This window comes from Nasonia vitripennis (assembly GCF_009193385.2).
Source record: "Nasonia vitripennis strain AsymCx chromosome 5 unlocalized genomic scaffold, Nvit_psr_1.1 chr5_random0002, whole genome shotgun sequence".
NCBI classification, from domain to species: Eukaryota; Metazoa; Arthropoda; class Insecta; order Hymenoptera; family Pteromalidae; genus Nasonia; species Nasonia vitripennis.
In genome coordinates this window covers 2,571,098-2,591,589 of record NW_022279652.1, presented here as the reverse complement: position 1 = coordinate 2,591,589, position 20,492 = coordinate 2,571,098, and the positions used below count along the sequence as shown (strand labels likewise).

The following is a 20,492-nucleotide window of genomic DNA, read 5'->3' as shown; positions in this document are numbered from 1 at the left end:
GGAAGAGCGCGCATTATATTATAAGTGTATGAATGATAAATGTATATAGGTGTGAATGTATGTGTGCAGGTATGAATGTTACAGTTTTTCTGGCGGCTCGATACCCGCTTTCTCCGTGGCCTATATAAGGACCCGTACGAGCTATCCGAACTCACTAGCTCCAGCGCAACTAAAGCGCCTAGTCTTTTCTCAAGAGCAACTTACGAAGACTTATAAATTTAGCTTGTCAAACCTGATAACGCAACTAACGCGTATCCGGTAGAGAGACTTAGAATAATTTTGAACCTTCTGTATGTTCGTTTTGATTTTACAATATATTTGTAAGACAATACGCATAATAACGCGTATTGTCTTACAAATATATTGTAAAATCAAAACGAACATACAAAACTTTCAGTTATAAAGAATACTTGCAATTTACGCAATATTCTATTTAAAAAGACTACTGATAGAATAAATTTTGGTTATTGAAAAGAAATAACAAACTTTTATTATTGAAATAACTCTCCACTACATGGTATCCCGGACCTATCACATATTTTAAGAATATACTATTATATAGAATTAAATTTCTATTTATAATCTGCTGTCAGAATCCAGACGTAGATCAGTAAATGATCATTGATTTTCTCAAAAAACTAAAATCTTATACGCGCACAAGACCAAGAACACACACGAACGAGTTAAACAAATCGGTCTGAAATTTACTGCTTTAAACATAGCATATGATACACTTAGAATTAAAGTTGATGAGATAGATTCTAGCATAATTAACATGCCAGAACATTGAAAATTCTATCGATAGTAGAGTGGGCATTAAATTTTCCGAACTCCGACTCAAAGCTCAACCGGAAACAAGCCCATCATCAAACGCAGAAGCCTTAATAAATATGGCTATAGAAAAACATGAGGAAGAGGCAGAGGCCCTATTGTCGAATATGAAAAAAGACATAACCTAAAAATTAACTGCTCTAACGAATACAAGTCAAAATTGATTAAAAATAACCAAATCGAACAAAATGCGAATTAAATCCCTTGAGGTAGAGCATACAACATATAATAACGCAATGTATATTGAAAATTCCAACAAAACTTTCTTAGAAGAATTTCAAACGTTAACAAGTAAAATTAATAAAATTCGGTCTTCAAGTCACGAAATTACTCTTGATGGCAATAATACGACTCTGAGTCTCGCATCAAAATCTCCTAAACTAAAACTGCCAACGTTCAAAGCAGACGGCAAAAAAAAACAATGCGGTATTTTCGCGATCTCAAAAGATATATTGACGTTTTAAATGTAGACGGCGCGAAAATGAACATAATAATTAGCCAAACATTAGAAAACACAGCTTCCTCGTGGTTCGACATCGCACAAGAAACAATCAACACTATGTCAAATTTCGAGAGAAAATTTAAAGAACGATTTTGTAACGAAGACATTCAAGATGAGTGGTCTTGGAAAGTAGAATACAATCGATACAATACTGGTATCTAAATACTCTTATCTCGAGAATGCTACGTACGTGTGGGAATTCGCAGAACACCTAGAACGAAATTCTCTGAAGCCGAGCTTGTACGAAAAATTTCAAATCACTTTGACTGAGATATTCGGTTCACCATAAAATCACAGGACATTACTACTCAAGAGAGATTTTTCGAGTAACTTCCATTTAAAGATAATGGTCACAATCAAAGATAATCTACTCTACACTATATTAAAATTTTATATTTGGTCAATTTTGTAAAAACCCTCCAAAACTCGTAAAAAGAAAAAATTAGATCTATTTTACGGTAGAAATGTTCTTTAAACTCCAATCATTCAAGTTACCGAAAAAAATATCAAATGTATCCAATTTCAATTAGTTTTTAGCAGTGAAAGAACTTAAAAAATGTCCGTCCGAATTTTTTTTTTGTATTTATTCCACAATACTTGATGTATTTTATAAACAAAAAACTATTGATCGGTAAAGACAGATACATATGACAAAAAAACATTTTCAAGATATGGTCGAGGTATTAATTAAAAAAAAAAATAGAAGCAATTAATTTTTTTTTTTATATTTTTGACATATATTATGACACACACACACACATATATATATACATGGATAAATTAAGATTATTTTAAAATTGGTCCAGATATAAGGAATGCTATGATTATATATTTGTGCAGATATGCTTTTTTTTTAAAGTCATCTATTTGTGAATATGAGATGACGGATGCTTTGTGTATTCGTGCATATCATAAGATGTTATCAGTAAATTTGGTCCAGAAAGGGATGCTGCGATTAAATATTTGTGCAGATATAATTTTTTTTTTTTTTAAATTATTTGTTTGTAAATATGAAATGACGATTTATGTATTTATGCATATCACAAAATGTTATCTGCAGATTCGATTTACATAAAAGAGATGCTACAAATAATTACTCGTGCAGATATAATTGTTTTTTTTAAGTTTTGTGTTCGTGACATATAATGACGAATACTGTAAGTATTTATTCATATCATAAAATAAAATCCGCAGTTTTAGTCGAGATCAAAGGTATGCTGCAAATAGTTATTTGTGCAGGTATAATCTTTTTTTAATTCTACGTGTTTGTGAATATGAAATGACGCACATGCATATCACAAGATGAAATCTGCAATTTTGGTCGAGATAAATAGAAGCGATAAATGGGTATTCGAAGACGGTGTCTCGGTGTACAGAGTGGCCGATGGCCAGGTCTAGGTGGTGCGCTTCGTGGTTTTTTATGTCTAGGTGTAGAGTGTGAGCGATGATAGCAGCTGTTCATCTCAATCCACAAATTAGTAGTCGACAAATTGAAAGAGAAATCGGTATACCACGAAGAACAGCATTGAGAATTCTCAATAATCTCCACTATCACGATTACCACATAAGATTAGTTCATGAGCTGAGGCCACGCCATTTTCTAATGCGTATTAACTTTTGCCAGTGGGCTTTAGGAGTTTAACAAAATGATCCAGATTTTTTCAGATTTGTTATGTTTTCTGACGAGGCTATATAATCCCCACTGGTAGAGGGCTATTGACCATCAAAACCGATGGAGTTTAATGGTGTGGTGTGGGATCATTAATGGTTATCTGATTGGGCAGCTATTTGGCATTGCTCAGAGATCGACTGCCAGAGCTTTTAGAGGACGTTGACTTGGAAACGAGAAGAAGAATGTGGTTTCAACGGGATGGCGCCGGTCCCCACTTTGCGCGAACAGTGCGTACATTTTTGAATGAAAATTATAGTAATGGAAGATGGATTGGTCGCGGAGGTCCAATTAACTGGCCATCAAACTCACCAGACATGACATCCCCTGATTTTTACTTGTGGGGCTATCTAAAAAATATTTATTTTGCACAGCAGCCAACGACTAGAAATGACAAGATGGACAGCATTCGCAGAGCTTGTGCAGCGATCCCAAGAGAAGTTTTGCTCAGGACGGTACAGCATTTTCAAAGGAGGTTAAATTTGTGTCTTCAAGAAAATGGAAGAAATTTTGAGCATTTATTGTAAAATAGTAAAGTGAGAGGCAAGGGGACTCACGATAAACAAGCACCCCAGTGAGAGGCAAGGGGACTCACGATAAACAAGTACCCCAAAGGGAACATAATCCTAATACGTCCACGTCGTTGTTCCTAGGTAGCGCTGAAATTAGGGAATTATTTTGTTTTCAAGGTAAATTTTCATGGTCATTGTCACATTGGGTTTGAATATTCATCATAAAAGTACATTAACTACGATTATTCTATCAGAAAATGCGATTAAATAGCAATTACAGTATTTCTTAACATTTGACCTTGAAATGACCTTGTGACGGTCATGAAAAAAATTTTAAAATACCGTTTCGGACGTAAAATTTCCTGTTCTTTCCGAATCTGCTATCAGAAATAGGGGTTCCTATTTAAAAAAAAAATTGACCTTCAAATGACCTTGAAATTTGAGTTCAAGGTCAAAACTAATTGCACAAAAAGATGTCACCCTTGATCCTGGACAACTTTCATCTGAACAATTTTTCTGTTCATGGCTTAATTTAGGAGTTATTAGACTGGTTTGATTAAAATGGCCTACCATCAATCAGAAAAATGTGGCTGTCTCGGGGACAGCCGATAGAAGTGAATACTTAAATAGATGGTGTGGAATTTTGGAAAATTTTAAATAGTTTCGTTGCCAGAGAATTAAACGTATAGGTAGTGAGAAATGTACAAGTCTTCGCGGCGGGACTGCAAATGTACTTTCTAGTCTTCGACGCAAGAGTTCAAAATATATATACGCGGCAAAACTGAAATGAATTAGTCTTCGACGCCAATTCAAATGCGTCTTCATTGAGTGCAAAGTACTAATCTACAAGGATACATTTAATTGTGACTTTTTTGATAAATTTTTAGAATTTTTTGATTTAGTGATTTTGATACGTAAATCGCCGCCATTTTCTTATTTTTCCAACTTAATCGCAACTTTAAAAGAGAGTTAAAAAATCTTAGGTGAAGTAATCATTGATCAACTAGTAAATTGAGGTTAGGCAAAATATAATACGAATAAAGAAAATATAATAAGAATAATAGTATCGTACGATATTTTATGACACAATGTGCGTAATCCGAGATTTATAGAGTGCATTCTTGCACGAGCGTGCGGTAAATCGAGGTTTACGGTAGGGCGTGTCATACAGTGATAATGTTTACCGTAATAAGTCAATAATGTTTACCTGCAAACGTTTTGCGCATATTAAAAAAGTCACGTCGTTTAGTTGACGCAAAAAAAATTGAAGTACCATGAAACGGTACCATTATATTAGCGCTATGTAAGAGAAAAACTGAGCTGTGCGAGCATGCTCACATGCGCGGCAAAGAGTGCGTAGTGATTTGTTATCCATTGATTTCTATGGTCCGTTACCGACCAGGCGTGGCGGTATCAAAGATATACTTGTAACTATAGACGCGTTTTCAAAATTCACTGTACTATATCTGATTCGTAGACAAACCTGTACTACAGCAATAAAAAAAATTTTTAATAATTATGTTTTGTTATACGGAAAACCAAAGTGTATTGCATGTGATCACGGCTTCCAATTCACAGCAAATGCGTGGATCGAGGAATTACGAGAAGAAAATATTGATTTATTTTTTTCATCTATCGACATCCACAAAGTAAAACCGTCAAGCGGGTTAATAAGGAGCTCGATAGATTTTTTCGTACATCTACTTGTGAGAAACACACCGGTTGGGTCGGATACATTAATATCATCCAAACTATTATAAATGAAACGTATCACGAGACAACAAGTTTTACTCTGATCGAATTACACATGGGTATAAAACCTAAACGTACGTGGAAAAATTGGATACATCCAATTAATTCAAATGTCGAGACTCTTGAACAAAAAATTCATCTTCCACGAGAACGTATAATTTCGAAAACACAAAAACGTGCAGAAAAATATAATTTACAAAGGAAAACATTTTTTGTTGAATTTAAAGAAGAAGACGTGGTTCTATAAGATAGAATAATGTTTCGGACTTAGACAATAAAAAAATTGCGAAATTCTTCTCAATTTACGAAGGTCCATACGAAATATTAAGAAAAATTGGTAATGCAACATATTTATTATTTGATCGCGATAAACAAAAAAAAAAAAGGAAGATTCCACATAAATGATCTAAAAAAGTATAAAAGAGAACCTAAATAATTGGAATATTATTTGATCACGTAATAAAAAGATTCGCAAAGCGATGCAAACGCTAACGCTCGCGCTGCGTGCTCGCCCGATCCACCGGCGCTCATGCTTCGCGCTCGCCTTGATATTGCTTGATGCTCGCGCTTCACGCGCGCTTCAGGCAATCAATTAAAGCTTTTGGGCCAGTTAAGGCGTGTCACACCGAAATTGTTATTCAATTATATGTACCAAAAATTGTTTCTAGGGTTGTTGTTTATGTATAAGCGTTTTGAAAAATTTTTTGTCATAGAAAAAAGTTGTGTTTCTAAAATATCTACTACTTTTGCATTTAAGGTTTTTATGTAAAATTTATAACCTCAAAGTTTTATGATAAATACCAGTTTATTGCTATACAAACATCGATTTTGGCGTGTTAACTCGAATTAAAAGCATTTTCACGCTTAAATGTCAGTAGGAAAACATTGTATTGCCTCAAGATCTACAACTTTTCTGTTTACCTTTTTTTTTTAGAATGCATAGAATTCGAGTTAGAGCCAAAAAATCGTTTTTAGCGATTTTTGTATATAACCGCATTCTGCGTATACATGCAGGATCAAGCCCAAAATAAATTTGGCACTTTACTAATACGAGAGGAGTTCGCACACAAATTTTTAGCCCAATTGATAAAAGTCTCTCAGAGAAAATCGTGTTACACCAAAATTTTTATTCAAAAAACAAGCAAAAATTGAACAAATTATGCCCGCATTTTAAAAAAACGTAGATGATCGGAATGAAGAAAAATGTTTTTAGGTTTGTGCGAGAGAAGGCTCCTCCCAAAATTTCAGTCCGATCGGTCGAAAATTGCGTGAGATATCGCATCGCACACATTTTTCGATGACAAAACTATAAGGCACTTCCATATTGCGGTCGTGCCTAAAAATGATCACGCTCAAAAATAATCGCGTTTTTATTTTATACATTAATTTCCAACACTCGGAGCAGTATATACAAACGTAAACAAGCCAGAGCGGCTAGTCCCGACTCAAGAATACAGAGAGGAGACATAGTCCGTCTTTCTCTCTTTCCCCACTCTCCAGCGGCAACACAACTCGTATCCGCGAGGCTGCGAGTTCCCTCTCTCTTACTACACGCACAACGTTGCTACGTCACTTTCTCAGCGAACCTAAAACTTTAGGTATAGTTGAGCGGCAGGAAATTTCAATAATATGACAACATGGTCATTTCTCCTCTTTCGGAGCAGTTCCGGCTTTCTCCATAAAAGGGCTTGCGCTGGGCTGACGCCGTCAGTTTTTCGACGGTCGCAACTTAAGCACCTTAGAAAAAAATCTAGCCATGGGACACAAGTTCATGCGCTCAGCGCAATTTACGCGCAACTCCGTGGTTTATCCACGGAAGCTCATCTCCGGGGTAGACTTTTTGGATTAGACTGTTCCGCTTGGGCTTGTGCGCGTATAAGATTTTAGTTTTTTGAGAAGAGCAATCATCATTTACTGATCTGCGTCTGAATTTTGACAGCAGATCACAAATAGAAATTTGATTCTATATAATAGTATATTCTTAAAATATGTGATAGGTCCGGGATACCAGGTAGTGGAAAGTTATTTCAATAATAGAAGTTTGTTATTTCTTTTCAAGAACCAAAATATATTCTATCAGTAGTCTTTTAAGATAGAATATTGCGTAAATTGCAAGTATTCTTTATAACAGAGAGTTTTGTATGTTCGTTTTGATTTTACAATATATTTGTAAAACAATACGCGTTATAATGCGTTATTGTCTTTAGATCACGATTTTTCTAAGTATACAGAAAGTTCAAAACTATTCTAAGTCTCTCTAGCGGATACGAGTTAGTTGCGTTATCAGATTCGACAAGCTAAATTGATAAGTCTTTTTCGACACCGAAATATTTTTAAGTTCTATATCTTCTCAAGGCGTAAGTTGCTTTTGAGAAGAGACTAGGCGCTTTAGTTGCGCTGGAGCTTATGAGCCCCACTGTCTATATGAACGCTACGCGCCACAGCTGACAGCTGAGCTCACAGCAGCAGAACAACAGCAGCGCCACGAGCCAGCCAGCGGCAGCAGTAATCAGCAGCGAGAAAGCGGGGAGAGCGCGCTACACGCGTGTATACCTACACATAGCGAGCGGCTCAATTATGATTAGAGAAGAAGTAGCGAGCGAGCGGCGGCGCGGCATGTGCATAATATTATAAGTGTATGAATGATAAATATATATGGGACGTTTCACGTCAACCGGACCGTCAGTGCACCCAAAATTTGGGTTAACCTAACAAGACGTTTGAGGTATCAAAATGATCGTCTGGTCAAGGGCTTTTTCAGTTCTGGCATTTTCAAAAATCCAATGTGGCGCATAAAATATGGAGCCTGAAACCCACGTTTTCATAGCACATTCAACAAAAACAATAGTAAAAATGTTCTAATTTGTGAAATATCCCACCAAAAAGCATGTACAACTCATGATAGGACATATTATTGACAATGCTGACGAAATTCCAAAATCAAAAATGGCGGAATCAAAATGGTGGACATTATACCTCCACCAAACCCATTTTACCGCAACAAATGATTTTTGATCAGTTTAAAGTATCGATATGGGAGTTTTCAGGGTCACTGAATCTTATTTTAACCTCGACATTTCAAAATTCGAAATGGTGGATCCAAAATGACGGACATTATACCACAACCAAACCAATTTTACCGCAACAAATGATTTTAGATCAATTTAAAGTATCGATATGGGGGTTTTTGGGGTAAATGTGAGGTAAATGGTTATAAATGTATTATCGGAATCAGTATTTGTGCACATGAATCTTATATTTTTCCGGTCTATTAGATTTAGAATTATCTGTCTGCGGTTTTTGCACTTACATTTTTCTATTGTTCTGTGTATATGTATATGCCTGCGTGGATGAAAAAAATATATAATTTAGCCAAATGAATCAATCTTTAATGACATTTTGTGCACTCTTATCAATTCTGGCTCCTCGTTCGTGGAGTTTTTACTGATGATAAATGGCTTTCGCCGATATCATAAATTACTCTGTTCCCAGGTTCATTGGCATTTGAGTAATTCATGACTTTCAACGTTTCGTTATTTTCTGGGATAAATCCATGCCCCATTTGTATGTTTGTGACAGGTGGACAGTTTTTAAATCTCTTTGTTAGGAATTGACGAGTTTGTTCGTGATCTTTTTTGGTGTATAAGAAAAATTTTATATTGAATGATCGCCCATTAGCCCATAAATAAAGAGCTTTAACATCTAGAATTGCTTTATTTTTTGCAGCTTGTAAGCTCGCTCTTTTAGCTTCTCTCTTTACTATCGCTCCAACTCCTTCGGAACTACCTTTTTCGTGTGCTGTTGCAAAACAGTGCCATTCAGCATCAACGCCAAAATCTCTCTTATGACTCATTAAACTACTCATTTGATAACGATTTTTAAAATGCTGTTTAGCACCATCAGTAGCATATATTACCTTTTTTACTGTGGGACAAACCTTGCGAATTTCAGGTATAAGCTTTTGCTGCATTATGTATACTGCAGTGGCATCATGAGTAGTACAGTCGGACATAGATACTGTACTGGAATGCTTTAGCTTGCCTTCAGATTTATAATAAACAACAGCAGGAAAAATCGTACTTTGATCATTATTAAAATGAAATGCCTGTGCAGCATCTTGGGCTGTAAAAGCATAGTTCTCAGCAAAATCCAATTGAGCAAGAACCTCTTCATCTGAAAGATTATTTTTCTTCCCAGAAATAAACTTTGATTGTTCCTTAGCGATGAAGTGATGAGGTATCAACTTTTCTAGGCTAGAACATAAAGTTTCAATAAATTCTTGCGATGTTAGGCATTGTTTTATCAAAGTGTATCTATCGGTTGATTGCCACGTGCTGAAGATGACTTGATCAATATTGTGCTTATCCATAATGTTCTCAACGTAATTAGAAAACTTTTGAATGTCCGGACAAAAGTTGCATTCATTCAAATAACAACTTGGTTTGGGATCCTCACATAGAACGAAATTCAAACAATCTTTATAATTCTTCAGAATATTGTTTGAGATTTTTTCGCATTGAAATTTTGGTGTATCGTACATACACATACATTGTGTGTACCAGAGGATCCTGCAAAGACACAACATTTTGGTCTCAGTTCCGCAAACTTGGTAAGCCCAATCGGATGTTCAGGAAACTGTTCTTTAAATTGATTATGAATGTTCTTAATATCAGTAAGTAATAATCTTTTCTGCACTTTTATTTTTTCACCATATAAATAAATACTGACGGTATCTTTTTTATTTGGCATAATTCTGCTGTTAAGATCATTTTCGTAAAAATCTTTAACTTTCTGAGTAGTTTCTGCAGGTAATGTTTTTCCACGTTTTGCAACAGGAGAAGCCAAAACTCCATCTGATTCTCTTAACTGTTTTGCTTTACGAGCCATTCTGTGAGACACACAAAATTGGTTCATAATTTTACGTATTGCCCAGTGTTCGGGCAAAATAGTAAGAATACTGACACGTAATGGATCGTTCTCCGGCAGGGATTGGAATTTGTTTTTAAGTCCGGTTAAAATATCTGTAAGATCATCTTGCATAGGTACATCCGTGTTTGAAACCGAAGGTGAGTCTCTGATTCAAAATCAACACTCATACTGACGTTTGGAGATGACAAATCATGTAGTTTGTAAAAGGATTTTCTACATGTATCACAAATCAGTGAAGATGTTGGATAATCAGGATAGGCATCTTGAAATTCTTTGGAGATCTTCCTAAGAGATTTGCTGTGTCCTGTATTAATATCAAATGGATTAACGCATCTATCGATAAGATATTTTTTCGCAGGAGAAGACATTGTTGTAGGATATGAGAAAGCACAACCAAAACAAAAAAAAAAAATGTTAGAAATAACAAAATTACGACTAGTACAGTTGAACAAGGAGTTGCCGATAAAGTAAGACTTACTCAACAACTGCCTTAAAAAGGATGTTGAAGAAGAAGTCGCCAATGTATCTATTAATGTACCTATTAACTATCCTAAAAAGGACTGTTGGAGAAAAAGTCGCCTATCAATAAAGCCGCTGATGGACTTGCTCACCAACTATCCTGAAAAAGACTGTTGGAGAAAAAGTCGCCGATGAAGAAAGCATTCCTTGAAGAAAATATTCCTTTCTATGGGTTGCTAAACGTGGGAAAGGGTTGGGGGTGTAGGTAAAAAAGAGGGATGAAATAAATCACTTGAAAGCAATAAATTCCTTTGCCACAAAACAGTTTTATTTGCTGAAGTCTTTGCACAAGTTATCATTGGACACGAGCCGTGTACTTGCAGCATTAGGCTGTTGGAAGAGGGGCGAGGTACAGCGCTGGACCCGGCCTCCTTATGTGCCCTCCGCGACGCTACTTCACTTGTGGGTAATGCGGAGCCGCCTAGCGGCGCGCCGCGGTGATAAGCGCGGCAGCGTGCGTGGCGTGTTCCGCGGGTTGCGCATTAGCAGGGGCTTTTCGCGAGAGAGCCTGCGGGTGGGTTATGGCAAATATCCGCCAGTTTATATTGGCCATACTGAATTTTGAAATTTCGAGGTTAAAATAAGGTTCAGCGGCCCCTTAAACTCCCATATCGATACTTTAAACTGATTTAAAATCATTTGTTGCGGTAAAATTGGTTTGGTTGTGGTATAATGTCCGCCATTTTGGATCCACCATTTCGAATTTTGAAATGTCGAGGTTAAAATAAGATTCAGTGACCCAGAAAACCCCCATATCCATACTTTAAACTGATCAAAAATCATTTGTTGCGGTAAAATGGGTTTGTTGGAGGTATAATGTCCATTTTGATTCCACCATTTTTGATTTTGGAATTCCGTCAGCATTGTCAATAATATGTCCTATCATGAGTTGTACATGCTTTTTGGTGGGATATTTCACAAATTAGAACATTTTTACTATTGTTTTTGTTGAATGTGCTAAGAAAACGTGGGTTTCAGGCTCCATATTTTATGCGCCACATTGGATTTTTGAAAAGGCCAGAACTTTTTCAGAAGCCCTTGACCAGACGATCATTTTGAGACCTCAAACGTCTTGTTAGGTTAACCCAAATTTTGGGTGCACTGATGGTCCGGTTGACGTGAAACGTCCCATATATAGGTGTGGATGTATGTGTGCAAGTATGAATATGACAGTTTTTCCGGCAGCTCGATACCCGCTTTCCCGTGGCCTATATAAGGACCCGTACAAGCTATTCAAGCTCACTAGCTCCAGCGCAACTAAAGCGCCTAGTCTCTTCTCAAAAGCAACTTACGCCTTGAGAAGATATAGAACTTAAAAATATTTCGGTATCGAAAAAGACTTATCAATTTAGCTTGTCGAATCTGATAACGCAACTAACTCGTATCCGGTAGAGAGACTTAGAATAATTTTGAACTTTCTGTATACTTAGAAAAATCGTGATCTAAAGACAATAACGCATAATAACGCGTATTGTCTTACAAATATATTGTAAAATCAAAACGAACATACAAAACTTTCAGTTATAAAGAATACTTGCAATTTACGCAATATTCTATTTAAAAAGACTACTGATAGATTATATTTTGGTTATTAAAAAGTAATAACAAACTTTTATTATTGAAATAACTCTTCACTACCTGGTATCCCGGACCTATCACATATTATATGAATATACTATTATATAGAATCAAATTTCTATTTGTGATCTGCTGTCAGAATTCGGACGCAGATCAGTAAATGATGATTGCTCTTCTCAAAAAACTAAAATCTTATACGCGCACAAGACCAAGAAGAGTCGTGACCATTTCACCTTCCGAAAAAGTCTATACATCAAAGAGGGAGCACGTTTATAGATTTGTGTAACGTGCTCTTTCTACGTAAGTTTGAAGTCAAGCACCAACCCCAGATTGCGCACAGATGATTCATAGTAGACCTGGGCACCCGTTAAGGACATTCAGTTTTAGACGGTTTTGTGCAGCCCAGCCCATTATACTTTCGGCGTTAGCACTCATCCTGACAGAATAAGAATCAAGCTTCTGGCATTGACTGTATATTTGCAGGTCATCCGCATAGATTAGATGGGACACATTCGAATTTAGACAGAAACCAATATCATGGATGTAAAATGCGAACAGCAAGGGACCCAAAACCTGTGGGACACTAGTGTTCTCTTCCCGTGAGGTAAGATGCAAGCCAGCGGATAACCTACTTAGAGAAGCCGTAAGAAGATAGCTTTCTGAGTAGCCTGACGTGACACACAGTATCAAACGCCTTGCTAAAATCAAATAGAAGTAGAAGAGTAACCTTCTTTTTAACTATACCAAGCCTAACATCATCAGTCAACTTAGTTAAGCCGGACTGTGTGCTGTGGCCAGTGTGGAAGCCTGTTTGGGAGTTGTCAAGGTAAAGTCTTGTTTTAAGCTACTCAGAGATTTACTTGTGCAACAGCCACTCCAGCGCCTTCGATAGGAAACAGAGCAGAGAGATCGAACAGTAGTCAGTCAATGCTGTCGGAGAGCTGACTTTGTTTAGTGCTTGTACGAGCGATGACTTCTAGGTAGAGGGAGTGCGTGCCTCGCTCAGAGACAGGTTGAAGATTTGACAGAGTAGAGGAGCGAATATTAGCAATACTTTGGAGATTACAACCTATGAGGTGCCATCGCTTCCCCTGGCCTGGGTGTTGAAGTGTGATACAGCAACCGACACATCAGACTCTATAACGGCCCTGAAGCTGAAATGTTCAGGAAGGTCTAGACTCTTCGGGATTCGCAGATACTTATTAACAGATGGAGCTTGAGGGTCATTAGAGATGGAACTAAAGTGTTTGTTCAGAGCGTTTGAAGAGAACCAAGCAGGTGAAGGTGATTTGGAGGTGGTAATGCCAAGATTTTCAAGCTCTCTTCAGATCTCTGCAACATCGATCAAGGTAGACAGGCGTGATTAGTAATGATTCAGCCTAGCCTCCTAAACCTGCCTGTAAGCGTCGTCCCTTGCAATTCTAGAAAAGTATAGATCTCAAGGTAATCGACTTCTGCAAAAATGCCTGTAGAGTCTATTCCGTTCAGTCAAAAGGTCACGAAGAGCCGTGGTGAACCACGGGTGTCTTTTACGTCTTGGTGTAATAGTCTTTAATGGGGCAAGATGATTTATGGCGTTCGTTAAGTTAGCTTTAAGAATCGTAATACATTCGTCAAGTGATGACATGGTGAGGGATGACTAGTCACATGGGCTAAGGAAGTCCGTTTTTCTGCACAGATTTCTTTGTAGTTTCTGCATGAGTATGTAGCAGTTCCGTAGCGTGGAATCTGTACGTCAAGTGTGGCCGTGATAAGGTCATGTCCGTTGATGAAAGGAGTGTCCGTCTTCTAGTGTGATAGCAGGCGATCCTGCTCATAAATAAAGCATAGGTCAAGCCAGGTGTCAGAGTCATGCCTGTGGTGGGTTGCACCGTACGGCACAAAAGTAAGAGTTTCATCAATGAAGGTTCTGATGAAATTGGCGTCTTCAGATGAGGATAGATGATCAGAATTAAAATTACCCATGATGTCCTTCGTAGAGTAATTGTGCATATGCGTTGTTAGTTGCTCAATGAAGTTAGATCCTTGGATAAAGGGTGCATGCGGTGGGCGATGCAACTACCCTACGAAGATGGGTGATACTCCCTTAGCCAAATCACACATAACAGATACTTCGGCTTACCCAGCTAGAGAGAGAAAGAGGGTGAGAGAGAGAGAGAGAGAGAGAGAGAGAGAGAGAGAGAGAGAGCTCCGGCCTGATCTCGCATGCAAAACTTGATGCGCTTGCACGTCCGTTGGAAGAACAGCTGGGAAAACACGGTCCACAGCCAGTCTGATGTTTCTTGGATAATAAGGTACCTTCGTTAGTCTCAATACAATACTCTCTCTCTCTCTCTCTCTCTCTCTCTCTCTCTCTCTAAATTTTGAAAACCTTTTTATTTAAATTTCCATCAATACACACACCATAGCGCTATTCTATGAAGTTTAATAAATCATTCTACCGAAAGATTGTTTTATTAGGACGAATGAAAATATTTATACAAAGTTATGTTGGTAAGTATGCATATAAATTTCATAAGGGTCCATATATTATCAAACTACTTTGCATTGTTTTCTAACATGACGTGAAAAAATAAGCTGATCGAATTTTTAAGAGTAACTCACAAGAATTACACTAGTGCCTAAAATGTACGACTGTAATAACCATTGATGTATGACAACTATGTACGATACATTTATATTTTTGTATTATTTTGAGAATAAATATCTATTCTATTCTGTAAGAGCGAGCTTTTCAAAAATACGAAAATTTTGCTTGTGTTGTAAACAATAATATTGTATTTTAGTTTTAGATTCCATAATCACTTAACATCGAATAAACTTACCAGATGTGTAATGTTTGAAATTTGTAATAAAGGTGTTAGATCTCCTTCTATAGCCATACCATTAATAGCTTTTAGTCTTAATTCATTGCAATTGTTTAAGCTACTCGCTGATTCGAGGTTTAAAGAATCGCATTTTATGGACATAGCATTCAGTACTTTTAATTGTGAACAGTTTTTCATAACTTCTTCCACAACATCAGCAGGACATCGACACATTTCTAATTTAATTAAAGTTGTTATTCTTGGAATGACAGCAATGAATTTCTTCCATACATTATCTGCCTCGCCGACTATTAACATTTTTCTAAGATCTAAATGTTGAGTACCTCGACTTTTAAGAGTGTCAGCTAATCCATTCCAATCGGTCACTTGGCTGTTTTTCATACGTACGGTTTTCCATAATGAAGGGTGCGCTGCAAGATCGCGCCACATACGACAAACCCTGGCAGCACGTAACAATTCTTGAACTTTTAAGTATTGAAAAATTCGAGAAAGAGCATGATAACCAGCACAAACAGAAACCATAAAGTATTGATGATGATCGGTATCCGGGAGTGTCTGCTTTTTCCTGTAAGCAAATCATTCTAAGTTCATTATAGAATTCTACTTCATTTAGATTATAATTAATATAAGTTAACTTAAAATATGGCGAATTTATTAACATGTACCTTTCTCTAATAGTACATTATGCAACAAGGGACTAAAGCCGTTAATTATTCTCGCTTTGCTCGGGCAGTAAACATACCCACGGGAATAATCGACTTTAGTCCCGTGTTGCATATAGAACTTTATTCACGAGTTGACTGTGTAGCCCCTTTATTTACGTGAAAAGTGGGACGTACGTCAGTAAAAATAAAATTTTCAAGAGTTTCAAGTTTCTAAAATTAAATTTTTTTTTAAATTTTTCGATAAAATGCAAAAATTTTCAAAACAAAAATTTTTCCCGCATACAAGGAAATAAAGTGACTTTATTCCAGCAAATGCAGGTGAAAAAATATATGAGGAAATAAAAAGCTACTTTAGTCACGCTTTTCAGTAAATAAAGTGACTATTACAGTTGAACTATGAATACACTAATTTATTCTTCCGATCATTTTAAATAACAGTAATCGTAACAATAAATATAATTGATTTGAAGAATTTTCTGCTGCAGCATTTGAAAATTAGTGTTGGAAAAAAAAGTAAAGTTAGGAACCACGATTCCGAAGAATATAGGGTACAGCTCTTCTCGGAGGCTTTGTATTGCACTTCGTACTTTATACTTGCCACTATGGCGTCCCTTACTAAACATTGCTAAATCAGTTTGGTATTTCGTCTTTAGAGGAAGTTCAACACATGGTACTAAAATAATATTTTCTGCTTTACGAACACATATTATTTCAGCAAATATACAAAAATTTATTAATTTTTGCACAATTAATCGAGTCAGTTGCAAAGACCATCATTCAAATTAACATAACAAAAAAGAATTATAACAGTGTTTACTTTTAATTGCAGATTATGAATCAGTTAGCTATTTGGCGTCAAAAAATTTGAAAATTCTAATGGAAATAATTCTTCCAAATTATTGTTACTATCGTTTATACATAAACCTATACTAATATACTCTTTTTATATCGCCTTTAATTGTTAATAATATTTCATTGTTAATATTATGTATATCTACATTTTTTGAAGCTAGAATAACTTTTTGTGAATCTCCTCATTACTGACACTTTAATTTTCTTTAAATATTTCTGTAATTATATCGTGGCTTAATAATATTTCGTGTGAAATTTTATATCACTTTCACCCTGGTAGAAAGTTAACGGTTAAAATTCGTTAAAAAGCTAAGTTTAATTAAGTAGTTTTATCAAATTTAAACATAAAAAAATTAATTAAAATATTGCTAACATTTCAGTGATGCGTATCTATAATACTACAGCAGTATTGTTATTAAGTTAAAAATTTGCATTCCGATAAGTTTATGGGAGTTTAGCCGGTACTGATCTGAATTTCGCAGCTCGCGCCGTCATTGATTTCGTGAACTGGCTCCGTGTCTCTATATATGTATAATTCACTAAGTTTTTTTGCATTAATTCAGTGCATCTAGGGAGATAGGAATACATGCATTTGATCCTTGGTCTAGAGCAAAATATTCTGTTTCTGGCCAAATGTAACCGAATGTATCTGATACGTTCAGTGATTTTTGTTTGATCGGCAAGGCAGATGCCTTGTATAGATCGTACTCGCTGTAGTCAAGCAGTGGCATCCCTATATAGTATACTAAATGCATGTCTTGGAACAGTATTGAGACGTCTGATATTTTAATTAGTTCCGTAATGGGCATCGTGAGTCAGCTACTGATTCTTTAGCGAGGGCTTCTGATTTTTGTATTTATTCTGGTGTGACGAAGCGTGGGTGTACGACTCCTTGGGTCGCAAAGAGTACAGGGTCTGTTAGGATCTCCGTATCTAGTTCGTATTGTATTACGTTGTCTTCCAGTAGGTTTAAGGCTTCCGCAATTTCCTCTTGTTTAGGTAGGTTTGCTTGATTGGCTATAAGCTCGTTCATGGCATTGTCGAGTTCGTCGGCTTTTTCATGCAAAATCTATGAGTTCAGTCTAGTTTGGTAGTAATTTCGCTAGTTGTCTCGTATCGTTGGCCGTTATGCTGATTAGTTGCTGGATTTCTTCTCCGGCTTCCTCATCTAGGGTTTCGAATATCGTACGGCTGATTTTTCCTATCGCTGAGAACCAGGCTCTTTTGATTCTTGGTTTCTGTGTCGTTACGTGACCTTGTTGTAGCTCTTTTACTTTGTCAGCGTTCCTCGCTATGTCCTCGATTTGCTGACAGATCTTAATCAGCTGTTGCTCGTACGGGCATGCTCTGTTTATTAGCGTGCAGAATGTTCTTAATATACCTAAGCTTCCTAATAACTTGTTCCATCTAGAGAAAAACGTCTCAAGATTTATGCGTTGTATCATTTTCCATGATGTGCTGGAGGTTGCCAGTGGGTTTAGTTTCTCAACCAATAGTCCTGGGTTATGGTTGATGGCCTGTATGGTGATTCCTCCGTTGGTTTCCTTGGATGCCACGCACCTGTAAGAACAGTGTCTTATAGTTGCGTTTCCACGGTATGATAGCGCCGTGATGGCTACTATATTTTGTGTTAGATCGTTATTATTGTTCTCATTTTTTACGCCTATAGCTGTCCCTTCGTTTGTATGGTTCGACCCGTGGGTTAGTAGTATTAATGCTCATATTCCCGTTAAATTTTGTTTATTTATTTAAATTATTAGGCTATATGGTGCTTGATGAGGAGCATTATGGGACACTCCCTTATGGAATTCCTTTAATTAGTTAAGGGTTTTAAGGGGTCCAGCCTGGGTTAAATCCTGTAAAAAAAACAACAAAATATTCGTCCGAAAAAATTTTTTCTTTTTACGTAAATTAAAACACAAAAAATATCTACCGTAAATATTTACACTATACACTATTTCTACTGAGAAATAGTGTATAGTGTAAATATTTACGGTAGATATGTTTTTAGTCACTTGCCACGGATTCGTGAAAGATCTGGACCGTCGTATTTATTTACCCCGGCTTAAAATGTACCTTAAACATGCCCCTTCAGACCTAATAAAAGACATTTCTAAAAAATACTAATTAAATATTATTATCCATAGGTTGTATACGTAACTAATAAATTTAATTAATATTTTTCACACTGTACTTGTTGCTAACAACATTTAATCTTCGTGTTTCTTCGTCTGATAGCTCTTCTCTCGGTAGAGTTTTCTGCCATGGTTGCATTTTGTCAAGCTCTTCTTAGTTTGTCGGTTGTATGTTTATTCGCAGTCCGATTGCGACTATCGTCTATACATTATCTTCCCGTTTTCTCCTTTCAACTCTTTGTTTTCCCGTTTTACTATTCCTGCACAATGGCTGAGGAGTTAGGATTTTGATAGTTCTGAGGGATTGGCGAAGAGCCCGTGGACGACCCGGAGGAGGTAAGAGTTTGCTATTGAAATTTTTCTAGATAAGTGTTTATAATGTTTTCTAGGCTCTTTCCGATGATGAAGGGTTCGAAGAGCTCCTAGGGCCTGACGGTGGAGTCTATCCGTGCCACGGAGTGAAAGGCTCTACACTCTTCATTGGAGGGCGTTGCGTCTTCTGCTGGCAACCTCCGGGAGCGCCGACTTACCTCAGGGTCCAGCAACGGTCTATGGGGTCATCGTGTCTTATGAGTTATATAATCCGATGATCCCTTTCGTTGCTGAGGGAACCACGTTCCCGTGCCACAAGAAGGAGTGGGGTATCCCCTTGAATACGGCCCCCTGCTCTGTATGTAGCCGGTCCATCGACGAGGCCCCTGGGATGCTGTGGCTCCCTGGTTATTGGTGGATACTAGTGCCAATGGAATAAGTCACTGGAGAAACGCAGGAAGAATGTAAGGCGGCTATACAACCGGTCCAAGCACACGAAGAGTGACAAGGACAAACGGGCGTATAGAGTGGAGCAAAAGGAATACAAGAAGGAGATCGAAAAGGCCTAAGTGGAAGGTTGGAGGCGATACTGCAAAAGCCGAAGCACGTTATCAGACACGGCCAGGTTGTACAGTGTCCTGCAGCACCCAAAGAAGCCACTGACAGACTCGATCAGATTAGTAACAGGGGACTGGGCAAAGAATGGACAGGAGGCTCTAAAGGGCCTCATGGAAACCCAGTTTCCAGACTTCAGGAAAAGGCGAGGTCAGAGGCCGTTCAGCTGATGGCCCGCGGAGAGGACTGCAGACTGGCGAAAAGGGTAACAGACAAGGCAAGGATAAGGTGGGTTATAGGGACGTTCGAGCCCTACAAGCAGAGATTAGAGGAGAGATTGCCGATGCCGTGTTAAAAATGCGTGGCGAATTCGATCATGACGCCACTTGCGGCCTGCGATCGAACTATACGCATCTAGAAAAAGAGCGTAGGGGAAGTATACTCATCCAGCGGCAGTGGAGGAGAAGGGAGAGACGATATATATTCTTAGGTCCACCGCGCCTGACGCGGCGGAGGAAAAGTGACAAACGGCGACTGTCGAATTTGCGCATCCATACCTCGCGGTAGTTCAACCAACACCAAATAACTATTCGGGCATATTATTGGACTAAAAATAATGTTTAAACAACAACATAAGTGTACAAAAATTAGAATCTAAAACTTTTGAAAACTTTAATTTTTTAGAGGGATTATGGTTAAACCGACACAACCAAGTTAAGCTTAAGCTTAAACAAAGCTAAATTAAACTAATAAGCCACCCCATCCTCCCGATAAACATATGCTACTTTCAGTTTTCATATGCCAACGACGATCGTGGCGGCGCGGTCTACGTTGTTGTTGGTATTCTTATGCA

The 20,492-nt window shown here is 37.3% G+C and overlaps 1 protein-coding gene across 1 annotated transcript in view; it reads right to left on the bottom strand.

Moving 5' to 3' along the window:
- The window catches only part of LOC100116976, a 163,508-nt gene that overhangs the window by 44,420 nt on the left and 98,596 nt on the right, over positions 1 to 20,492 (bottom strand). Inside the window, exon 9 of the mRNA XM_032602143.1 lies at positions 15,118 to 15,685. Within this exon, the coding sequence (XP_032458034.1) occupies positions 15,118 to 15,685 (568 nt within the window). The remainder of the gene's footprint in view (positions 1 to 15,117; positions 15,686 to 20,492) is intronic.